Source organism: Sitophilus oryzae, unplaced genomic scaffold, assembly GCF_002938485.1.
Source record: "Sitophilus oryzae breed Bouriz unplaced genomic scaffold, Soryzae_2.0 scaffold_1500_pilon_pilon, whole genome shotgun sequence".
NCBI lineage: Eukaryota > Metazoa > Arthropoda > Insecta > Coleoptera > Curculionidae > Sitophilus > Sitophilus oryzae.
In genome coordinates this window covers 1,731,369-1,755,884 of record NW_022146171.1, presented here as the reverse complement: position 1 = coordinate 1,755,884, position 24,516 = coordinate 1,731,369, and the positions used below count along the sequence as shown (strand labels likewise).

The 24,516-nt window shown below is 34.2% G+C and overlaps 1 protein-coding gene across 1 annotated transcript in view; it reads right to left on the bottom strand.

Moving 5' to 3' along the window:
- The window catches only part of LOC115878112 (glypican-6), a 372,496-nt gene that overhangs the window by 9,513 nt on the left and 338,467 nt on the right, over positions 1 to 24,516 (bottom strand). Inside the window, exons 4-5 of the mRNA XM_030894481.1 lie at positions 21,260 to 21,574; positions 10,651 to 10,988 (exon numbers count right to left, since the gene is read on the bottom strand). Of these exons, the coding sequence (XP_030750341.1) occupies positions 10,651 to 10,988; positions 21,260 to 21,574 (653 nt within the window). The remainder of the gene's footprint in view (positions 1 to 10,650; positions 10,989 to 21,259; positions 21,575 to 24,516) is intronic.

The following is a 24,516-nucleotide window of genomic DNA, read 5'->3' as shown; positions in this document are numbered from 1 at the left end:
ATACTCATAAAATAGACTAATATAGAATAATATTTCTTAGAGGCAATGTAATATAGTGATATAAAACAATGAAAATGATATTTAGTGGGATTGTAACTTGAAACATTAATTCAATTAATTTTTTGTACTCTTTAACCCTTTACATTAATAAAAAGAACCTTGATATACCACTTGCACTCTTGGGAGCAAACCTTCTGATAGACCATCCAATGAACCTTCTTGGGGGTGATTCTATCAGCTAAGCAATGCACACACCAGCTTCTACCCTTGCCTATAATCCATGTGTTCCTAGTTGTCAGGGTTTTTCTGTTGTTTTTCATTTCCATGCATTATTTAAATATCATATGCGCTGAAGGTCAATGGCGCGAGAACGACGACTTTTAAACTTGCAGAATCAGCATACTGTCCATTTGTTTCTTGTTTACCATGACGTTTCTTTGTTTATCATTCGTTTAATTTTGACAATAAACGTTCTAGCCAAAATTTACTTATTTTTTTTTTTTACTGACTTTTTTAATTTCCAACCATTTCTGACATGTGGATGCTGAATAGTAGTCGGGAGTTACGTGCACCCTGTCTTTCTTCTGTCTATAAGTGCATCCTGGTTACTTATATAGAAACTTCAACAAATTGTAACCAATCGCTGTTTTAAATTTCCATTCCATTCCACGAAGGCAAATAGGGCAGGCGGCGTGTTTAACATTAACTTTGCTGGATAGAGCAAATGTGTGTAGCTGGAATGTACGGCATCATCGTGTTCTTTGTTTTGGTGTGGTATCGGTAGATATACAGTTTTGGATAAATTATAATGAGGTGTTAAAGAGCAAATCTATTTTTTTAACAAAAGCTTTCCCTAAAAAATAAAAACATAAATTATTTGAATTAGTTAATTTAGTTATTTATCAAATGTTTTGTACTTCTTAGCTTTTTTAACGCAAGAAATTAAGAATATCAAATGTCTTATATATTTGTTTTATCTGTAATGAAAAGTTTTCATAATTAGCTATTATAACATATACTGACTAATCTAAAATTAAAAATTAAAAAAAATTAAACCCATTAATCGAAAATAATATTTCTAAGATTAAGAAAGTTTAATACCTTCATTTTAAAGATAAAGTGTAATGACTAATAATTAATAATTAAGGAATTTGTTAATTAAATAGCTTTTTTTTAGCTATATTTTTAATTTAGTTAGCTTCAGCAATTAGGAATATGTAAATAAATAAATTAAGGTTTATAAAAGAATTTATTATAAATTGTTTTTAAAGACTTGTCTTGGGATTTCTGTTCTATCCACTACAATACATGTCTGCTATCTCCTTCCTAATGGTGAAAAATTCTGTACGAAAAGTCTCATGGCTTTTTTAATTGCACTTGCAATTTCTTATAAACATTCGGCCAATTAAATACCTTACTACCTTTACACATATTATATAATACTAAATAAAAATATTTTTAATGGCTCGGGAAAATAATAGCTTAATAAGCTAAACTAGTACCTTGAAAAAAATCACGTTGATTAAATAAAATATTGGGCACACTGGGCCAAAAACAATTACGTGACATTGATACTAGTAAAATAAACATAAAAAAATCATCACAAAAATCATCCGATCTAAAATCTGGACCAACGGGGTCTAACTAGACAGATAAAATTGAACCTCACAAAAAAGTCACATTTTGACATGTTGAAATGTGCTTTAAGGTGTCATTTTATCGTAACTTGCCACTCAATCTTTCACCAGGAGATAATTGTAGTTGGGTCTAAAATACTATACCTCTGAACTTACTTTCCATAAGAATTATTGTTATTTTTTATTATTATTCAAATACATTTTGTAATTTCTCAATTTTCCATTATTTATCAATAAAACCATGTGTGTTGGGAAGTGTCATCTTGATCACCCTAAAAAATGCTAACAAAATATTATATTAGTACTAGTTATTTGCGGATTATTAGTCTGTATTCTTATTAAAAATACATAGTTTAAACTTATATGTTAAAATTACTATTACTAAAGTTTCTTCTTAAATTCTACCTAATCAGCTTTACTTTTCAAATGCCTTAGTACTTTCAATTTTCATATTCCCTTAATACAAAATTTGACTCGACTCATGAGCCCAAGGAGGGTGACTAGGATGGATAATGATATCTTCTGGCTCTTTGGCATTACGCTGTCTAGATATCATATCCTTATCATATCGTGTTCTATCTGTATATTTTGTCCGAGATATACTATTATCTATAGTAACCTGATGCTCAAAATTATTCACGTTTCTATTGAAAGGACTTTTCACATACACATTTTTTAATTGGTTTTTCATCCGGTGAATCCGGTGTCCAGGAAATCGTCTTTTTCTTCTACAATTTATCGATTCAGTAAAAATTGATTTATATAGAGGCTCGTTCCTACTGGTTAGCGCCAAATCCAAGTGTTCACATTTTATTTTTGAGAGGGCATTCTGATCATCCCCAATATGTGTACTCCGGGCATCCTCTACCTGCAAATATGCTTCAACAATACAAAAGATGTTTTCATTACATTTTATTTCTTTCAGGGGAGATTCCAATTCATCCTCCACGTGTACAGTGGCATAATTGTCTATATTAGCAACGTAGTCCTCTTCTGACATTGTTAATATATTTTCCACCTGATCCGTATGAGTTTCACATGGGAGAGCGTCCTGTTGACCATATTTTATTGTATGATTGTGCTTGATTTTGCTATTATTATTCCCCTCATTATTGTTTGATGATTTTGTTGATTTAGTATACTTTAAATGACCTGCATGATTTGTATATGAGCCATAACTATTATTAGTTTTTCTAAAACTTGTTCTGCCTTCTAAATTATCCAACTTATTACTAAAATTACCATTATAAGAATTGTTGACTGACCACCTATTCCTGAAATCTGAATTGATTCGCTTTGGTTGTTCTTCATTACGGATATAATTGTGACAATAATAATCATTCCGGGAAAATGCTGACATTTGAGAATCTAAAAATATATCTTTTAAATCATTTAATTTGTGAACTATGTTTTTTAAACTTTCAAAATTCATATTGTCTGTAACTAAAAGATAATAATATTTATTATATGATTCATGTAGACCGTTTTCAAATTGTTCCCTAAAAAAATCAAAATTTACTTCACTATCAATTTCGTATGCAATCGACAATAAATCATAATAGTAATATTTTATATCTTCATTTTCACCTTGTATACGGGTACGAAATTTAGATTTTAGTTTACGAAATGGATTTTCACCACCAAACTGCTTAATAAAATCGGTTTTTAAATCCTGCCAATTTTTATTAAAATTATCCTTGTTGTTAACATATTTCTTAAACCAAACTAATGCAGCATTTTCCAGGTAACAATTTAAATATTTTATTTTAAATGCGTGGCTCCAACCATTCTTATCGGTTATTCTGTCATATTTTTGAATGAAAGACACCGGACAGTCGAATCTAGGGTCAAAATTAGGTGGCTGTATAAACTCAGGCAGAACAGGTGTTTTATTAAAAAACATCATGAATATAGGTTTGCTAATTTTTAATTTATATTAAAATTCAATATAGAATTTTTAAGTAGAGTATAAATAATTATCGCCCACTACATATAACATGAAATAGAATACAAATTATTTTTCAAATCCAAACAAAAAGGAATTTTGTCTATGTAAGCACTCTTTAGATATTTTTATAACACAATTGCAGTAAATAAAATAGTAACTAAAACTTATATTTGAATATAGAAAACAATTACCTATATGTATTTGCGCGTATAGTATTTCAGAAAAAAAAGTCATTGAAATTATAATAATTATTCCAATAAACTAAAATAAATAAAAATGTTTGAATTAATATATTTTTCATTTTACTGTTAAAAATAGAAAGATACGTTTTTGATTTTAATATAATAATTGTTCATGATAATTGTTTATAGCAGTAAATATTTTGCAATATATTTAAAATATTTTAGGTTTTGTGTTGGAAATTTATTACGACTCGCGAAAAAAAATAGTTATTTTAGCAATTACATAAAAAATATAAGCATCGTTTTGGTAAAAAATACACAGAGAAAAGTTATGTATGAATGAATATTAAAAGGAATATTTCGTTCAACGATGAAACATATCTAATCGTTATTAGAGGTTAAAAAAATAGAAATAATTGTAATAGGACATATTGCTTAAGTCGAAAAATTTGTAAATAAATTAAAATATATTATTATTATAAAATTTAAAAAATACATTGATTGTTGCTAAAAAAATTAAAGACTTTATTAATTTAACATTTTAATGAAAAAAACATTAAATAGTATTTAAAGAACCGGCGCCTCCACCACATGTCGTGGTGTTGAAAAAAATTAGAGAAATTAGTTAAAATTTGCATACAAAAAAAGGCTGTTTTAATTAAAAGAGAGACCGGCGCCTCCACCACATGAGTGGTGGTGTAGAAAAATATTTAAAATAACCGACGGCGCCTCCACCACATGTCGCGACCCCGTTTTAGAGGGTTGCGGCTAGGGACGTTTTAGGTATCGAAGATCATTAAAACAATCAATATATATAAAAACAAAATATAAATTTATTAAAGAATTAAATGCATTAGTTTAGGTAGGAGAAATGTCAAGCAGAATACCTTTTGACCAATAAAATATACTTAGAGAAAATATATAAAAAATATAAACTTACTTTACTGTCATTATGATACTTGGAGAACTCAACTCAACTGAACAGCATGACTTCTTCATTCGTTCTCCCCGAGAGAGACCTCGACTCCCCTCTGATTTACTTTTTAATTATTCTCCCATATTGATATTTACAACAATAAGAATTAAACAAAGTTCACCTTCAGATCTTAGTATGACGTCAACTTGTTCTAGTTTAATTTTCATTGTGCAAATATTATGTTTATAGAAATATATTTTATTTAATATACTGGGTGATTTATTTTAATGATAAATACTTAAATTCTTGCTCTTGACAATATTTTTTTTCAATTTCAATTTCAAATTTATGTTATTTGAAACACGGTATACAGAAAATATGTTTCTTTTGTCGAGATCTACCAGCCCTGAAACTGAAAATATTTGCACTTATTTAAGACTCACCCTGTATAGATATTTGGATGAATCTTTGGATGAATATTAGTGTCTGGGTGTTTTTTGATATGAGAAATTTGGATTTCGATGTCAATATGACTCTTAGACCGCTTGCACACACACCGGCAAAATCGGTGCCGGTGTCGGAGCTGAAGTCGATTGCAATATAAATAAATTAGCCCCTTCACATATACTCCGATCCGGTAAAATAGTCATGGACCGGCAAATGCAATAGAATTAAATGCAACTGTCGGAACGTGTGCAAAGCCGGCGCCGATTCCGGCACCGATTTTGCCAGTGTGTGTGCAAGCGCTCTTACTTGTAGGAGGCGCCACCTAAAGGTTTTTAACTGGTTTGAAGAGTAATAACCTTTCGTCCGTACCTGTGTAGAACTACTGAGTGAAAAAGTATACATTTCCGTAATTATTTACGTAAAAAATCTCTCTTGGTAAAAATCGCTACGAGCAACCGTTTTCAAGATATTTGGAATAAAAATAGTCAGTACATTTCACTACTGACAAAAAATAAACATGTTTGTTAGATAGTTATTTGACTAAAATTATAAATTTGGGAACTTTTTATTTTTTAAGCTATTCAAAAAAATACTATAAAACAGTTTCTGTTGAAATCTTTGCCACAAAAAAAGCATTTCATATTTAATATTTCAGACTAATAATTATTAGTCAACTTGTATAATTTTTGGCAGTTGTGACATGTATTGACTATTTCAGTTTCATATATCTTGAGAACCATTTACCTACTCGTAGCGAGTTTTTAGCAAGAGTGTAACGTTTTTAGTTCGTTACATGTCTTTTTTACATATAACATATGATGTCTGGCCTATCATCACCGGATTCCCTCTCGTTCAGGCCGGATAGTTTATTTGACGCGTAATTTTTACGTTCCCTAGTCGCCAACCCTGTTATCGTTCGACACAACCCTGTTATCGCTCTGAGGAGGCGCTGTCAACATCGCTTCTGTCAACTCTCTCCGTGCTTAACCTCACTTTGTTTTGACGCTCTGTTGTATCCCAGCTTTTAGAAATGGTGATTATTTAAATCTTGCTGTATAATTTGAATCAGCTGCTATTTCAAAGCAACAGGTAAAGATGAGATATTATCCTTTTAGATTCGATATTATTATTGAATATTTTTAGGGTAGAGTTACGGATGTCCCAACTTGTATTTGTATTTTGCTGGCACGTTGGCGTCCCTTTTCTTTTGTCCTCCAGAATGTCACATGGAATAAAGGACAGGTTGTTTATTGTTTATTGAGCCCTCGGAAGTATTTCGAGGGTCCAAGGTACGGACTGTGTCCAAGGTACGGGTAGTGTCTTATGTACGGACATTATCTTATGTACGGATGTCCTGTGGACGAGTGTCCCCAGTAAGAATGATTTTTTCTTACATATAAGTGCCACAGCGTGGATGTAGCTTGAGTCCCGTGCTGCTTCGTTCCCAGCTATAAGCTAGTTAGTTACGGCTGTATAAATTCATGGTGTCCTCATTCTGACCCCTTTGGTTGTGTTGGATGGCTGAGTACAGAGATGCGAGACCACCTCACGCTGTTACTGTTTAAAGCAAGATTACATAAAGAACAGCTAAGTGTAGATTTAAGTCCTAGTTTTACATTTAACATTTAAAACATTTACAGTCTTAAACAATAACGTACATCTTCAATAATATCGTACAGACTATGTTTAGTGGTTAGTTGTTAAGAACATTCATGTCGATTTAATATTTAATATAAAAATTAATATTAAATATAATTTAGATCTTAGGTTTCATTGCCATTATGTCTTGTAATAGTATTACTTTTTTATAGATATTATTATTGCACTAACATCATATAAAATATATCAAATTAATTAAAGTAATGCTACATTTCATATATTCTCTTAAACTTTACATGTCTTGTATTTTATCATAGTTGTTTTCATAGATATTTAGTACAACCCTTACCACCACTTTCTTTAACATATAACCACTACATATTCATTAGAACTCTACAATATCAGCAACGAACATCATGAATAAATATAGTCATTAGTTTTAAGTAATATACAACTGTGTTTTCTTTCTCTGTACATGCCTGGCGCCCAATATCTGTATTTTTTTGTTTATTGTTATTGATTAGTTTTCTCTCTAGTGAAATACCTTACCCACGACTGCTCTCCGATGAAAAGCCGCCGTTCGCAGTGGTAGTTCTAAAAAAAACGCTACAAGAGACATTTTCTACGTAAAAAATGTCGGGAGTTTTTTCACTCATTAGTGTAATACAAGTACTAAATGTATTTTAGTATCTGTATAAGTAGGTAACATATAGGCAATTTTGGTGTTTTAGTTTCAGATATATCATTACAGAACATCTTGAGTGGTAATTTTCTTAATTTTTTAAATATCACATTAACTTACAGTAACACATTAACAAATTAAGTGGTGCCCAACAAAATGCAAAAACAATTAAATGAACCTACATCTACTGTAGACATGGGTAGTATTCGAATACTCGGTATTCTGAATCCTATTCAGAATACTTTTGACTGGTATTCGAATACTATTCGAATACATTTGTGTATTTGGTATTTGATATTCGACTGAATACTTTTTTGGTCAGTAATCAGTATTCTGGATTCTGAATACCGTTTTTGAATCCCAGTATTCAAATCCTGTATTGGAATCCCGGTATTCGAATTCTGTTTGATTTTGTTTATGAATATTGCGTTACGCTTTACGCAACTTAAGCTTGTTAAAACACGTTCGCGGGGGTTGCGGACGGTTCTCAATTCACGATGCCGACAATCGGGTTAAATTTCGTCCCATTGCTGCCAAAAGTCACTAACTTACTTTTTATTACTTCCGAGAAAAATGCGTCTAAAGATGAATTGCATTGCATAAAGATGTTATAGTTAGTAACTATTCGGTATTAAAATAAAACATAAATAGCCAGAAATCGTAGTTAATGACTTTTGCAATCGATTCTCCGCTTCAAAACATATTTAGTGATTGAATTTGGTTGTTCGGAAAAATGTTAGTTAGTGACTTTTGGCAGCAATAGGACGATTTAATCATCGCCAAATCGTGAGACGAGACAGGTCGCTTAAGGATCACGATTAGATATTACGTGTGCACTTGTGCAGTATCGCCATTCTAGGTATTTTATTATAAATTTTAATACCTGTTAAGGTGCGTATTCACTATCCGAACGAACAAACGAATGTTCATTCGTTCGTTCGGTAGTAGTATGGACGGGACCGGATTTTAGAACCAAACGAAAACACCTTAACCCATTCGTTTGCGAACGCCTTTGATGTACCGACTCGAAACGGATGGCCGAGCGAACGAACAAACGAACGACCGCATGCGTTCGGTCCACCGTCCAAATATACCGAATCCCATTCGTTCGCTCGCTCGTTCGTTCGTTCGTTCGGATAATGAATACGCACCTTTATAATTTGTGTGTGATACCAGACTAACCAGACAAAGTACATAGGCATATGAAAAGGTAAGTTAATTTTTTAATTAAGTGGGTACATTGTGTAAGATTCATGTATTTTCCTATTAAGTTTTATTCTAGTAATCTATACTAATATATAAAATGCTTGATTGACTCACTGAAATCATCCCTTTAATATTAAAATATTTTTTATTTGAAGAACCGTTAGTTTTAGGAAAAACGCTTCAACATGTGTGTTTTATTTTATTTTTGATATATTTTAAGATTTTTTAAAAATATATACATGGTAAAATAAAAACACTAAATCACCACAATACACCAAAACACTTTTACTTTTGAACTGAAACTCAGTTTATAATCATCTGCTGATGATGCTAACATGGTTAGCGAAACGCGCGTCCAGTGTAAAAGTAAAAGTGTTTTGGTGTATTGTGGTGATTTAGTGTTTTTATTTTGCTGTGTAACACCAAAGGTTCCAACCCTCAACTGTAATCTTATATACATGGTGTTTCAAAAAATCGGGTCTCTAAATTATCAGCAATTTTGTGGAGATTGTAAATTTCCTTTTCTGTAGATTTTAGATTTGGATAAAGGTCAACTTTTGTTTCACTAAGCAACAATGATTAACCTTTTATAATTTTATTTTGCCATTTTTATTTGGTTGATGAATATTTCAAATTAATATTCGGATTTTAAAATCAAGGAAATTAAAAATTATTAAATAAATATCTTACAAATGGTTAATTCCGGAATTTCTATGTATGGTTAAGTAATGGATTCACCTGTGATATTATAAATTTAACGTAAAGAGATTTTTTTTGCAGATTACCGATGGAGAAAGATATCGTCACCCGGGAAACCATTTCTGATGGTTCAGAGCCAGAAGAACCGTTTGTTGGAGCCGTTGGAGGTTCGTCCGACTCGGATTATGAGCAAGAGTGCGCAAAAAGACGGAGGCTAATTCCTGACTATTTTAATGTCCGTTCTTTATCAGGAAAAAAAGTTGTTGTTGTTTTATTTATTATTTAAGATTTTTTTAAGAAGATAAGCTTTTTTTGCTATATGTACAGTTATTTTTTATTACTTTATTGTGTTCCATATTTTTATAACTTAAGCACATAAATAAAAATCAAGTTTAAAGTACGGATATGTTTTTTTTTGTTGGAATATTCAAAAAGTATTTATATTTAAATGAATCCAGGTATTCAAATACAGCGGTATTCGAATATTTTTTTTTTCTTTATATACGAATCTTGAGTATTCGAATACAATTTAGAATACAGTATTCAGGATTCATATTCGAATACCGAATTTCAGTATTCGACCCAAGTCTGATCTACTGTTCACCAGACGAAAAGCAGCCGTACGCTGCGGTTTTCTTTTTAATCTTTACCATCTTTTTACATATTTCTAGCCGACCATACCAACAGGTATGGTGGGCTATTAAGATCGGCAAAAAAAAAGTTTTTTTAATTTTACTCAAAATGAGTTATTTGGGTCATAAATGACCTAAATACAAAATATTTTCACGGTGTCTGTCTGTCCGTCTGTAACACGATAACTCAAAAACCGCTAAACCGATTTTAACCAAATTTGTCACAAAAATACCGTGACACCCGAGAATCTGGCCATTAGTTTTTGGTGGAGGTGGGGGGTTGGTAAGGGGGTATGGGAGGGGGTTAAAAATTTTAAAAAATCGTAACTCCAAAATTACAGTAGCTAGCGAAACGCGGTTTTCTATTTAAGATTAGGAATAATTATTTGCAACAAAATTTGTAATAACATCAAAATCAGTCAAAGTCGCAGTTTTTGAGATATTCCGTGTGGAGAACTCCAAACTCCCACCGGACGCGACCCCAGGTGGCGGATAGGGGAAATAACCGCGGACCAAAATTGGATAAATTCCTTTACTTTGAAACTAAAAGAACTGCCTACCAACTTTATATTAACATATTTTAGTATGGGCGGCTATACGTGCCTCCCGGCGCCAATTTTTTTTAACCTTTTAAACAGTCGCCGCAACTGCAACAACCAACCAAAGGGGATGTTGGTCTTGCATTTGTTTATCGCTACTCACCGTTTTAATTTCGGTCACTAACTTGTCCAAATTCGGTCCGGTGTCCGGCTTTTCCGTCACCTTCTTGTGCTTCTTCTTCGACTGGCCGCCGCCCATCTTGAGCGGATCCTCCTGTATCTCCAGATTTGGGTTGTCTTCCGGCTGATTCTCGTACACCGCTCGCCTGGTCGGCCGAATCAAGGCCGGCTTGCCGCACTTCTGGAAGATTTTCTGGGATACGTCCTTGCCGTTCTCCTGGAAGTTCATGATGGCCTCGGAGATTTTGATGTTGAGCGGCTCGACCACGGTCTCGATGTTGTAGGGCCCGATGAGGCGATCGGCCACTTTGTCGATGGCATCTAAAGAAACGTAAATAAGGTTATGATGATATACTATAACGAAGGAAAAAAATAGTCAGTGAAAGTATGCAGCATGTTGTTTAACCCTTAACCACTAACGTGACGTCTGAGGGACGGACCACATGGACCAACAGTGAATATCCAAGTCCATCTTCACTTTTTAAGGTTAACCTTCTATCGAGGAGGAAACCGCTGGCTTAAATTTTGTACACCTATTACTTCCTCTTTGTGCAAAAACTTCCCCAAACATCCCTAATGCTTCCTCTATATTCTTTTTACTTCCTTCTACCATCTTAATACTTTCTTTAGGTACATTTTTAAAATTTCCTTATACATCCTCTCTCATCAGATGAGAAAATTGGACCAATGTGGATTTAGAAAGGAAGAAGTACCGTTGACCAAATATATACCCTTACAAATACAAGCGGAGAGTTATGAATACGGAAAACAGACAATGCTCCTATTTATGGACTTTCAGCAGGCATATGACAAAGTTAAAAGGACGGAGGTGTTTAAATTGATGGATTAGGGGTTAGCAAGAAACTGACCAAGATGATAAAATTGGCACTCCAAGAGACAGTAAATGAAGTCAAAGTAAACAAGATAACAACGGAAAACTTTATAATCAGGGACGGATTAAGACAGGCGGATCCACTATCTCCAGTACTGTTTAGTGTAGTATTAGAAAAAGCTATAAAAGATGCGGAAATCAACAGAGAGAGCCTTCTGTATATAAAAAGACACCAATGCTTAGCCTTTGCAGATGATTTAGTTATCTTAGCAAGAGATCGCAAACAGCTGATATCGGTTACCAAAGGACTAGAAGATCAAGCGCAAAAAGTAGGCTTAGTGTTTAATGAGAAGAAAACGAAGTTTATGGAGTGGTCCTAATAGATTCTGAGAGTATATACATTCACATATCTAGGAACCGTATTTCTAAGGAAACCAAAGGTAACTCAGAAAATTGTGGCAAGAATAATGGCAGGAAATAGATATGTTAGCACACTACAGAAAATTATTAAGAGTAAGAACATCTTTAAACAAAGTTTAAAAATCAGAATGTACCAAACAATGATACGACTATCGGTCATCGCTAAAGCGACCGCATGTGAAACGTGGACGTTCAATGCAACGGGGCTAGAGATTTGGGAAAGAAAAATACTGAGGAAGATTTTTGGAGGAAAGAAGGTAGACAATATGTGGACCAGAAGATCAAATGAAAATTTTGATCTTCATTTGATGACAAATGAAGAAAGCAACTATATCAGAGTATAACGGGAGTAAACAAGAGCACAAAGACTGAGATGGCTGGGACACATTGAAAGAATGGCAGAAGCAAGAATTCCTAGAATGATAATGAAACGTGAAATAGCTGGAAAGAGAAGGAGGGGTAGACCGAGAACCAGATGGAAAAAAGATGTTGAAAGGGATAAGAGTGGAGAATAAAAGCGAAAGACAGAAACAAATGAAGAAAGATAACCAATCAAGCCATGAGCCTTTTAGGCTTTTAGAGGGTGAGTTACATACATACAGGGTGAGTTTCCTATGATGTTCTCTATGGGTATCTCGGAAACTACTGGAGATAGAGAGTCGGTTAAATGGGGAAAGACTTGCAGTTTTGTAGAGTCATAAATATTCGCCTTTCAGATTTTTGAAAAAGTTCATGGCTAACTAGATATTTCCAAAAAAACAAATTTCGGCTATTTTAAAAATTGTCTCTAATTCCATTATAAGCTATTTTAGACAAAAAGTTTTCAGATAAAAATTGTAGATAATCACATCCTTAATGAGACCGTGTCCTCCGTTTTTTTCTAAAGCCTGTCATTTTTGATATATGACACAAACATATGTTTTTTAAATGGAAACCATAGTTGGCTATGACTTCATAAAAAGCGTAATTTTTTAAGCTTTTTAGTGATATAAGTAACTATAGTATCTTTTCTTCGAAACATTAGTGAGTTATAGCCAATTCTTATCATTTTTAAACAATTTCACTTAGTTAGCCATGGAAACAAGTTCATCGCCGTTGCTCTCAGAAATAAGCTGTCACATCCAAACTTTGTAAATTATAATAAACAAAAATTGTAAATATGAATTTTTCAAATGAAGAAAATTGTGTAGATACTCGCGCATCAATAGAGTGGTTACAACATGACTTTCAGTATGCCACACCACCCCCACCCTTCATAATGAAAGAAATTTTAAAAATTATTTATATCGTAATTATACAAACGCAGGGATAGGAAGAGGTGGACTAATTGCATGGGGTTCCTTGATCACCTGACCTATCCATTTTAGAATTTTCTTTTGCTTTTGATACCTGTATAGCTTGAGCATCGCAGAATATGGTTCCAAAATATCATATTGTTTTAATACAGTTACAAAAAGATTATTATCAGTACCAGACAAATTATATGATATAAAATTAAACTGTAAGACAGAAACCCGTACAAAAGGTTAACGACTCAAAATGATTTAGATAAATGCAATGCATACATTTTTCGTAAATAATTTGATGGCCAACAGTTCCTATAATGATTTTCGTTGCCTTAATATACAGAATCTGTATATATTTCTAAAAAAAACATTTTTCGACTGGTAGGTTTTTCGACAATGTAAACACCTTGAATAATTGACAAGGCTGACACGATATCCAGTAAGGACTTTCAACCTGACTGGAATTTGTTTCGCAAATTGGATGTCTTTGTTTATAAAATCTAATTTACCTCAATTTTCACAAAGTGTCAAAATAACTTTTAATATTAATATTTTTCTCAAAAGAGGAGACTTTTATAATCAACTAATAAACTGTATTGAAAAAAACTTCAAAGTTACTTCAAAGTTGCCAATTAATTTAGATGTTCGTATTTGTTCGTATGTATATTCGAATTTATTTCTTTCAATATTTTCTTTTGAAATTGGTAATTTATATAGCACCTTATATAGCACCAAAGAACCTTATTATTATAATGAATTACAATTATTTTTAACCATTATATACCTTGAAGACAAAAGGTAGTTAACATACAAACTGGATAATTTTTTCTCACATTTATGTCAGCATGAGAAAAAACAATATAGTGATAATATTATATAACTTGGTAATATTTGAGGGGTAGTTTCATCCCGTTCTAATTTAACTTTCGAAAAATCCGATTGCCAAAAATAAGCAGAATCGTGGTTAAGAAATTACCCAACTTTTTGGAACACCTAGGGTTCCCAACTTGAGCATCGGCGATTCCGGGACAATTATTTTTAAATTTTTAAATAATTGAAACAAAACATTAAATATTAGAAATTCAAATATATTATATGTAAATGTGATTTTTTTGGTCCCGGCCAAGGCAAAATTTTCGCCGGGACAAACTTTCTGATTCCTGGTTAATCCCGGTCAAACCGGGACGGTTGGGAACCCTAGGAACACCCTGTATGATTTTTTAAAAAAATTTCAAAATATGTAAAAAAAACAAATAAATTATGCTTGTCCAAGCGTTTTCCCGAAAGATTAACTTTTTTAAAATAACAAATATTGTAATATTTAAGGGGCGTTTTCACCCTCTTGGAATTTGACATTCGAGAAAGCCCTCCTTATCGAACCTCTACATCCCACAGTCAATCTGTTTGCCAAAAATCACTTTAAACGTCAAGCAGTTTAAGCAGAATCGTGATTACTCAATGGTCATATTTTATGAAACACCCTGTATAAATTTATAAAAAATCTTAAAATATGTAAAACAACAAAATAAAATATACGTGTTTAAGAGTTTTTCCAAAACCAAACCAAACCAGACCACAGAAACTGCTCTGTACTGGTTAACTGAGCTAATACAGGCAAGCCTGGATAGCAAAGAAACAGCACTTTGTGCTTCTTGGACATTGCAGGGGCGTTTGACAATATACCTCACAAGGTGGTCAAGCGATCTCTTGAAACAAGAGGGGTGAACAGTACGATAATTCGCTGGTTTTGGGAAATGCTCTCAACACGAACAGCAGAGGCTGAGATAGGTAGCAAAACTGTAGTTGTTAAAACAACGCAAGGAACTCCACAAGGTGGAGTGACCTCCCCCCTACTGTGGAGCTTGGTAGTGGATGAACTATGGAAGAATTAACTCTAGCGGGAATACACTGCATAGGGTACGCAGATGACATAGTCATCATTGCACAGGGGAAACATGAAGGCACCCTGTGTGATATTATCCAAAGAGGATTCCGCATCGCTGAGAGATGGTGCAGGACTGTCGGGCTGAGTATTAACTCAGATAAAACCGCAGTAGTGCCATTCACCAGAAAGCGAAGTTTGAAAAACTTGAAAAGAATCCATCTAGATGGAAAGGAAATACTGCCATCACAGGAAGTGAAATATCTGGGAATAACCCTGGATAGTAAACTTCTCTGGAACAGGCATATTAAGAACATTACCAGCAAAGCCACAAAGGCTCTCATGATATGCAGAAGACTGGCGGGAAATAGGTGGGGCTGCGCCCCTAACATTTTGCGCTGGATGTATACCATGATAGTAAGACCCATGATTACTTATGGAGCAGTTGCTTGGTATACAAAACTAGAGCAACGTACAGCAAGGCAAACCCTGTGCAAAGTACAGAGACTGGCATGTATCTGCATCACAGGTGCCATGAGAACATGTCCAACAGCAGCAATGGAGGTCATTCTAGACCTAACACCACTGCATATTGTCGTCGGTAGTTATGCCAATGCGACAATGATTAGAATGGTCATTGACGGAAACAGTACTGGGAGAATTTTCAGGTCAGGGGCTTGGAACACCCTCAAAAAGAAAATTCCACTTCTCCAACTCCCAGTGGATGACATACCAAGAATTTACAACTTTGAGAAACACCTCACTGTAGTATTGAGTAATAAAAAGGATTGGAAGAAAGAAACGCTTACTCAGCATATAAAAGACCATACCATCACGTGGTATACTGATGCTTCCAAAACCAAAGCAGGGACAGGGATAGGAGTATTTGGGCCGAAAACTGAATACTCCGAACCAATGGGCACCTACCCCAGTATCCTTCAGGCAGAAATTTGCGCTATCGAAAGATGCGTACAATTTATCTTGGATAGGAACTATCGAAAAAGGAAATTGCCATCCTATCCGATAGTCAAGCAGCACTTAACGCGATCAACTCAGTAACCATTAATTCGAAGTTGGTCAAAGAATGCCTAGAGAAGCTCAACAAATTAGGCAAAGAAAATAAAGTCCTCCTACCCTGGGTGCCTGCTCACCAAGGGGTAGAAGGCAATGAAAAAGCAAATGATCTAGCTAGAAAAGGAGCGAACACTCCACTAACTGGACCAGAACCGTTCTGTTTTCCAAACGGGAACCAACTGAAAGCGGAACTGAACAATCTGGAAGACTCCATCCGTAACTTAGAATGGGTGTCCTCCAACGGTCTAAGACACTATAAAAAGTTCCTCAGAACTTACGACCGAGAAAAATCAAAGGTTTTCCTTGATTTAAGCAAAAACAATCTTCGGATTTTCACGGGGTTTCTAAAAGGACACTGTCTCCTCAACGAACACCTCAGTAGGCTGAAACTGAGAAACAACGGCGAATGCAGATTTTGTGGGGAAAATGGGGAAACACCAGAACACCTTATCACTGAGTGCGCCGAGACGACGACCATTCGTGCCATGAACCTTGGTACGTCTAATGTCGAGGCTGGAGAGCTGGCCTCTGTGGAGCCGTCTCAGATACTGGCTCTTAAAGCCCTGAGACTGTATGATGAGTTATAACTCGTTATAAGTCAAGAAAGGGGAACACACAATAGATCTATAAGGTCGCGGTGATTAACTCCCCTCCTAAACATTCTACATTTTACAAGAGTTTTTCCAAAAAGCTCACCGGTTTTTAGATAAAAAATATTCTAATATTTGAGGGGAGGTTTCACCCCCTTAGAATTCGAGTTTCGAAAAATCCCTTCTTAACGAACCTCTACACCCTAAAGTCAATCTGTTTTTCAAAAATCAGCTTTTTACGTCAAGCGCTTTAAGCAGGATCGTGATTAATCAATGACCAGATTTTTCAAAACACCTTGTATGCATTTTTAAAAAATCTTAAAATATGTAAAAAAAACAAAATAAAATATACGTATTTAAGCGGCTTTTCGGAAACTTGACCGTTTTTTAAATAAAAAATACTGTAATATTTGAGGGGTGGTTTCACCCTCTTGGAACTGGAATTTCGAAAAATTCCTTCTTATCGAACCTCTACACCCTAGAATCAACCTGTATGCCAAAATTGAGCTTCTTACGTTGAGTGGTTTGAGTAGGATCGTGATTAATCAGTGAGTCAGTCACTTACGGATTTTATATATTAGTATAGATTTCAGAAATCTGCCTAAGGCTTAACCCGATCCTGTCGTGTTAAGCCACATCAAAATTCCAAACACACGTGCTTTGATTAAGGTTTGCAGAGCTTCAGCATTTGCCATAAAATAGCTAGCAATTTGTTACAAAACCATATAAATTATATATCACTGTAAGCACAAAACTTCAATCTATGTCCGTATTGTAACGGAATATTAAATTATTTCTTTAATTTCGAGAAAATTTAGTCCAAACATAAGGAATATTTTGTTGATGTTTGACCATCAAAATCTTAAAAATAAAGAAGTTGTCTAAAAATGTGCTACAATACGAAATAGTATAATCCTTTATCTTTAATTTCCTTCTTCGTTTGTGTAAAAATACCTAGCCAGTTTTACATAAAACGTTAAATGCCGAACGCTTATTTTGATTCTTTTTCGGACTAGTGAAATGGACTCTTAAAATAGCGAAAACCCCAGACTTTTTTCAAGAAAAGAATTGTATGGTTTATATTTTCTCAATTAGGAACTGTTTACATATGCATAAACTTTTCAATGCTAATACAGTTACAAAAAAAAACAATGGAATTAGTTATATTATTTCATTATAAATTCACATCGCATCACCACACAAGTTATAAAATAAAGACAACATTTCACAATCTAGACAACGAAATCCATTGTTTTAATAAATTATATATAGATATAAATATACATGTAGTCATAAGTTCTAAAAGCGGGTCGTCTCATAGAATAATAAAAATTAAAAGTTAAACAATTAACACGGACCGGCTTAGAGCCTAATTGAACAACACAATACACCATAAACGTTCTTCCGCAATCTTTCATCTAGTCTGGTTAATTACTAATTGTCAGAGACTTCACAGCAATTGGTAAGTTAAGATAAAGACCTCGTCTGTCTTCTTCAATTAAGAATTTTTAATCAAATCATAGTGGACAAGGGAACGAAATGGTTTGAATTATTTTACCATATTATTAAAAAATTATGTCAATTAAACTGGGTCATGATTTAACTATATGTACAGTATGTTCCCGGATTGTCTTTACAAGAGGAAAAAAAAACTCTTTTTATTATTGACATTTTGAGAAAAACGCATTCTTCATAAAAATTATCCCGTTTGTACTTTTCGAAATTTCTATACCGTTTTAGAGAAAATTAGAAAAAAAAACATGAAAATATAGTTGAATCTTTTAGTCCTAAAAATTAAAACGCGTTTCTATGGTAATATAATTTCATTTTCATTCTTTGATAGGTTGTTACTGATAGAATTTTAATTAACCTCATACTTGTTGTTGTTTTAAAATGTTAAAGAATTTGTGGTTAAAGAAGCACCAAATTTATTTAGTTCAATGCCACGGAAAGGGTGATAATAGTGATCGGAAAATGTGGTACTTTAACAATAATTGCAAAAATTCTATGACGTTAATCAAAATTGATAATAACCATCTATCAAAGAATGAAATCTAAATTATATTACCATAGAAACGCCATTCTGTAAAACATAATGGAAATTTGGAAACTTATAAACGGTATTAGCCATTTGAGAACAAACAGTAGCAATTTTGTTAGGAAGAATGTATTCTACTCAAAATGTTCGGTATTTTGTAAATATCTCGAAAACTATGCGTTTTTCGCGAAAATTTGAGGAGAGCAAAATTAAAGAGAATAAAATGTCCTATAAAAAAGGTTTTATGAAAATTTTCGCTAAAGTCAACCAGTTAGGCACAAAATCCTTGGAAATTTTACAATTTTGCGTAAAATATGATATATTATGTATAGTCGATTTTCCGAAATCAAATGTCGATTAGGGTTCACTAAAACTAGTTTTAGTTTAGTTTCTTCAATTTTGTCATGAAACAGTGGCGTATCATTAATTCGCTCATTAATTTATGAATAATTAATTGTCGTACTGGACAGCATTCATTGCGAACTTACCACCAGGTTCAGCATTGGTCTGGTAGTACCAAAGATGCCGAAGAATGGGGTTGGAAGAAAACAAAAACAGGCATTACTCCAGTTACAACGTTGAAAGATCCAGCTCCAAAATCTCTGTTGGCATTTTTATCCTGTAAATGCAAAATCAACAACTATGGTAAAGCCTGCGGATGCAGAAAAACAGGATTAAAATGTTCAATGATTTGTGCATACTGCAATGGAAAATCCTGTGACAACGTCACTGAAGTGTCACTCGACGAATGCGATGAAGAGGAGTTGGACTTGCCTATAGATATCCCTCTGGCTGCTGAAGATGAAGAGTTGGACGTATTGAGAGATCACCCTGATGAGCCCAGCACAGCAGACACAATCGACTTTGGCATCAATGAACCAGAGCCGTCGGTCTTGTGCAGATAAGTTAAAGTTTTTAATTTATCTAGTGGAGTAGGCCTCCGGGAAGACCACGTTAAAATAAACGCGCCATATACTTTACCTCTTGGGTGGTGTGGAAACAAGTACACATTTTCAATAATTAAAATTAATTATTCATAAATTAATGAGCGAATTAATGATACGCCACTGTTTTATGACAAAATTAAAGAAACTAAACTAAAACTAGTTTTAGTGAACCCTAATCGACATTTGATTTCGAAAAATTGACTATACATAATATATCATATTTTACGCAAAATTGTAAAATTTCCAGGGATGTTGTGCCTAAACGGTTGACTTTAGCGAAAATTTTCATGAAACCTTTTTTATAGGAAATTTTATTCTCTTTAATTTTGCTCTCCTTAATTTTTTGCAAAAAACGCATAGTTTTCGAGATATTCACAAAATACCGATTTTGGGCGCCATCTTGGCAAAATGGCGGCGCCCGCGGCAAGTCTGGAAATGTGCATCTTATGGATTTTAGTTAGGGACCCCAAAACCTATAAGTGTGCTATAAGCCTGCAAAGTTGCAAAACTTCCGGACATTTTTCCAAGCAAAAATCCCCAGTGACTGAACTAAATATGTTATCGATAAAATAACACATAAGACTAGGATTTAGCTGTATTCCGAGCAACTTGCCCCAGCACACTGTCCCAAGCAGAAGGAGGTGTTGAGGTTGAGTAGCACACGTTTCCAACATAAATCGCAACCAAAACACAAACTGAGACTGGAAAATAATGCCGACACTACAGGCATGCATCAGGAGAGGCCTCATACCATGAGAACGCCTTAAATCCCCATAGGGGAAAATGGGAAGTACTATGTCCCAATAAAGACCCTCGGGAAATCTCGAGGGTTTCCATGATTAAGAAATCCAGTCTCTCCTCCATCAAACATTCTGGTGTACTACTACGAAAAAAACTGTCACCAAGCGTGCCAGATACTTACTGAACCAATAACTGCAGAGAAAGGAATACGACAAGGCGATTCATTAAGAATCAATCAAAACAAGCGAGATGAAAATCCTCCGCAAAATCACAGGTAGAACGCTGCTAGATAGAGAACGAAGTGACAACTAAAATAACGTAAACAAGAAGGTGGATAGCATTAATGAATGGGTATTGAGCAGAAGACGCGAATGGAATGAACATATAAGCCGAATGGACGAGGGAAGAATAGTAAGCACGGGAAAGCCAAGACAAAGATGGTGTGATAACAATACCATCGATTGAAACTGTAGGCATGATGTGAAGAATAAACAGGCAATCTGACTAATATAGAGTAGGAAGAAGAAGAAAGAAGAAGTTGAGCTGAAAAACTTTATCCTTTTCGTTGACATTCCAACCATACGTTACCATTCCAAATAAAATGACTAAAATATAATCCAGACTTATAATAGTGACGTCAACAAAAAAAAATCAGACTACTTTTTTTTTGGTCAAAAAATCTAAAGTTACTGAGCTATTAAAAGGGTCGTAATATTACTCACGCTCTGTCAAATCTTTATTAGGGGTATATTGTGTTTTGTTAAGTCCAAAAAGTTACTTACCCACAAACGAGTCCCAACTATCGCTCAGCTGAATATAATGCCTCAAACACGACGTCACCGTATCCGCACAGTACCGCCAACATGCTCCTGCTCCTACCTCGCCCCTGCAATGACCGCAATGTTGCATGACGGTCATGCTGCTGGAACATTCGTCGTCTATGGCCAGCGAGGTAACCGTTCGAGCCGCTTCCGCCGCCCTCATGAGAGCCTTGTAGAAGGTCCTGGTGGCGATGAAGGCGCGACAGAGTTGATGACTCAGCTTGTAAGGCACATCACCGAATGGATTGAGTTCGGTCATGTGTTCGGTGACACAACCTAAAACAACAAAAAAATAGGTAAAAATATTGTGTGTGCACTATGTGCGCATATTTGAAGTGAAATTTCTTACTAACATCTATTAAATTGAAGGATATATTTTTTTATGAATGCCCTTTTTATAATAACAATAATAGAAAGAGATTGCTTTATTGTCATAAAAAAATTAAACAATTTTGTTGACAAAGCTTAAAAAAAAAGAATATAAAAAACATACAAAACTTCACTTAACAATAAAAAACATATAACTAATGCAAACATACAAAACTAAAACAATACTTTATACAATTATAGAAATTGTACATTGTCAAAAATTTATTTAATTAAATATAAATAAAATATAAACATACATGTAAATAAATAATGTATATAATGTCAATACTAAATTTAAATGGATAGAAAACAAAATCATTTCTTAAATTTAGTGAATCTGTGTTAAATTTAGAACCCTAGATATTAATAAAAAAATCGTTAACCGCGTAAAAGGCTTTCTCCAGTAAGTATGATCTCAAGGCTCTGCGAAATGCAGGAAAGGATGAAATGGAATCAATTTCAGATGGCAGATGATTGTGCATTTTTTTTGCATTGTACAATATGGAACTCTTTACTAACTCAGAGTGAGGGGTTGGCAGATACATGTTATGCTCTGCGTTCCTAATTGGATAGCCATGAACTGGCTAGAGAAATACTCGATACGTGCTTGCGAACTAGGCAGACGGATTCGAGTATGAATAGGGAAGGAAGAGTTAATATTTTATATCTTTTAAACAAGTCCCGGCAGTGAGCACGACTGGTTAGCCTCAGTGAATATCGCACAGCTCTCTTTTGTAATTTGAAGATACGCTCAAATTGAGTCGCACAACACGCACCCCAGAATGGAAGTGCGTATCGGAGATGCGACTCAAAAAGGGCATAATAGACTGTCCTAGATGTTGACAAATTAAGCACATTAGCAACTGATCTAAGTGCGAAACAGGCAGAACTTAATTTTTTAGCTAAAGCATCGATGTGCAAATCCCATTTTAAATAGTTGTCCACAACAAGGCCTAAAAATTTCACAGAATCAACGACGTCAATGGTGGTATTATCAAGTTGAAAAGGTAGCAACGTACTTTTATATGATAAGACTTTAGTTTTAGAGACGTTGAGACACAGATAATTAGAATCGCACCATGTTTTTATGTTGATTAAGTCACTGGAAATGGTTCTATGAAGTGCCGTGGTGTCCGGGCTGCTCCATGTGAAACAAGTATCATCCGCGAAGAGACAGATTTTACCACTGATGTCCAGACTAGCAATATCGTTGATAAACAACAGAAACAAAATAGGACCTAGCACTGAGCCCTGAGGTACTCCGCATTCTATTGGCTTGCAAGAAGACACAGTCTTATCAACCCTCACACGCTGGTTTCTTTTGTTAAGGTAGGACTTAAACCATTCAAGAGGCGTTCCCCTGATACCATAGTACTGCAATTTGTTAGCTAGGATGTTATGAATAGCTCCCGTACACCGGGTGCATCTCAAAAGTGGCTCACCCCTATAACTTTTTTATTTTTTTTCAGTTAAAACGACGAGATTTGGCATGTTAGTATATGACATAAATTGGGATTGATTGACGTATCCAATTGTTTTCGGTCACTTCCGGTTTCACCGGAAATTACTACAACTTTTGATTTTTAAATGGCACCCTCGGTATTTTTTTACTTTATTCGATAGAAAATGGCACTCATATGGTTTATTTGAAATTGTTATATGCGGTTCATAACGACAATTTGGCTCAAAATACCAAGTGTGTGGTATCAAATTATTCGTAAAAAACTGCTTTTTCCAAATATTTATGCTAATGAGCCACCCTCGTTCCATTTGAAAAAAATGAGATATGGTTAAAAATACGATTTGGGCATCTTTTAACCAGCCAGGACAAGACACTAAAAACATTAGACGATCAAATCTATTTTTCCAAGGCTCCTTGATTAAAAATTAGTGTTTTTAATACAGCAATGGCACTCTAGATTGTAATTTAAAATACAATTTTTTTGAGTGACTATGTCAAAAATTGACATATGATATGTTATTTGATTCAGAGTGTCATTTTCTATCGAATAAAGTAAAAAATACCGAGGGTGTCATTTAAAAATCAAAAGTTGTAGTCATTTCCGGTGTCGGTAACCGAAAACAATTGAATACATCAATAAATCCCAATTTATGTCATATACTAACATACCAAATCCCGTTGTTTTATCTGAAAAAATAAAAAAGTTATAAGTGAGCCACTTTTGAAATATACCCGGTATAGCGTTTAACGTAAGAAAATCCCATGTTATTTAAATGGAAAATTATCATGATTCCGGCACGGTTTAAATTAAAAATTAAGAGCGTGTTTACGTTGGATATTTTTTAGAGCAAAAACTAAAATTTCAGAGAGCGTAAAAAAAATCAACTTGGGAAATAACGGACACCCTAATGCACAATACAGAACAAGAAATCAAAAGAAAGGGTAATCTTTGAAAAAAAATCAACTTGGGAAATAACGGACACCCTAATGCACAATACAGAACAAGAAATCAAAAGAAAGGGTAATCTTTGAAATACAGGATCTACAGGGTGTCCCACTTAAGATGGATACAAGCCAATATCTTAGTTGTTTGTTGAGCGATCTTTTTCATTTTTGGCAAGAAGCTGTATAATAAGACGTACATTTTGCCTGGGGTAAGAAATGCGATATCTCATAGACGTACGTTTGGAAAATGGAAAAGTATCATGATTCCGGCACGGTTTAAATTAAAAATTAAGAGCGTGTTTACGTTGGATATTTTTTAGAGCAAAAACTAAAATTTCAGAGAGCGTAAAAAAAATCAACTTGGGAAATAACGGACACCCTAATGCACAATACAGAACAAGAAATCAAAAGAAAGGGTAATCTTTGAAATACAGGATCTACA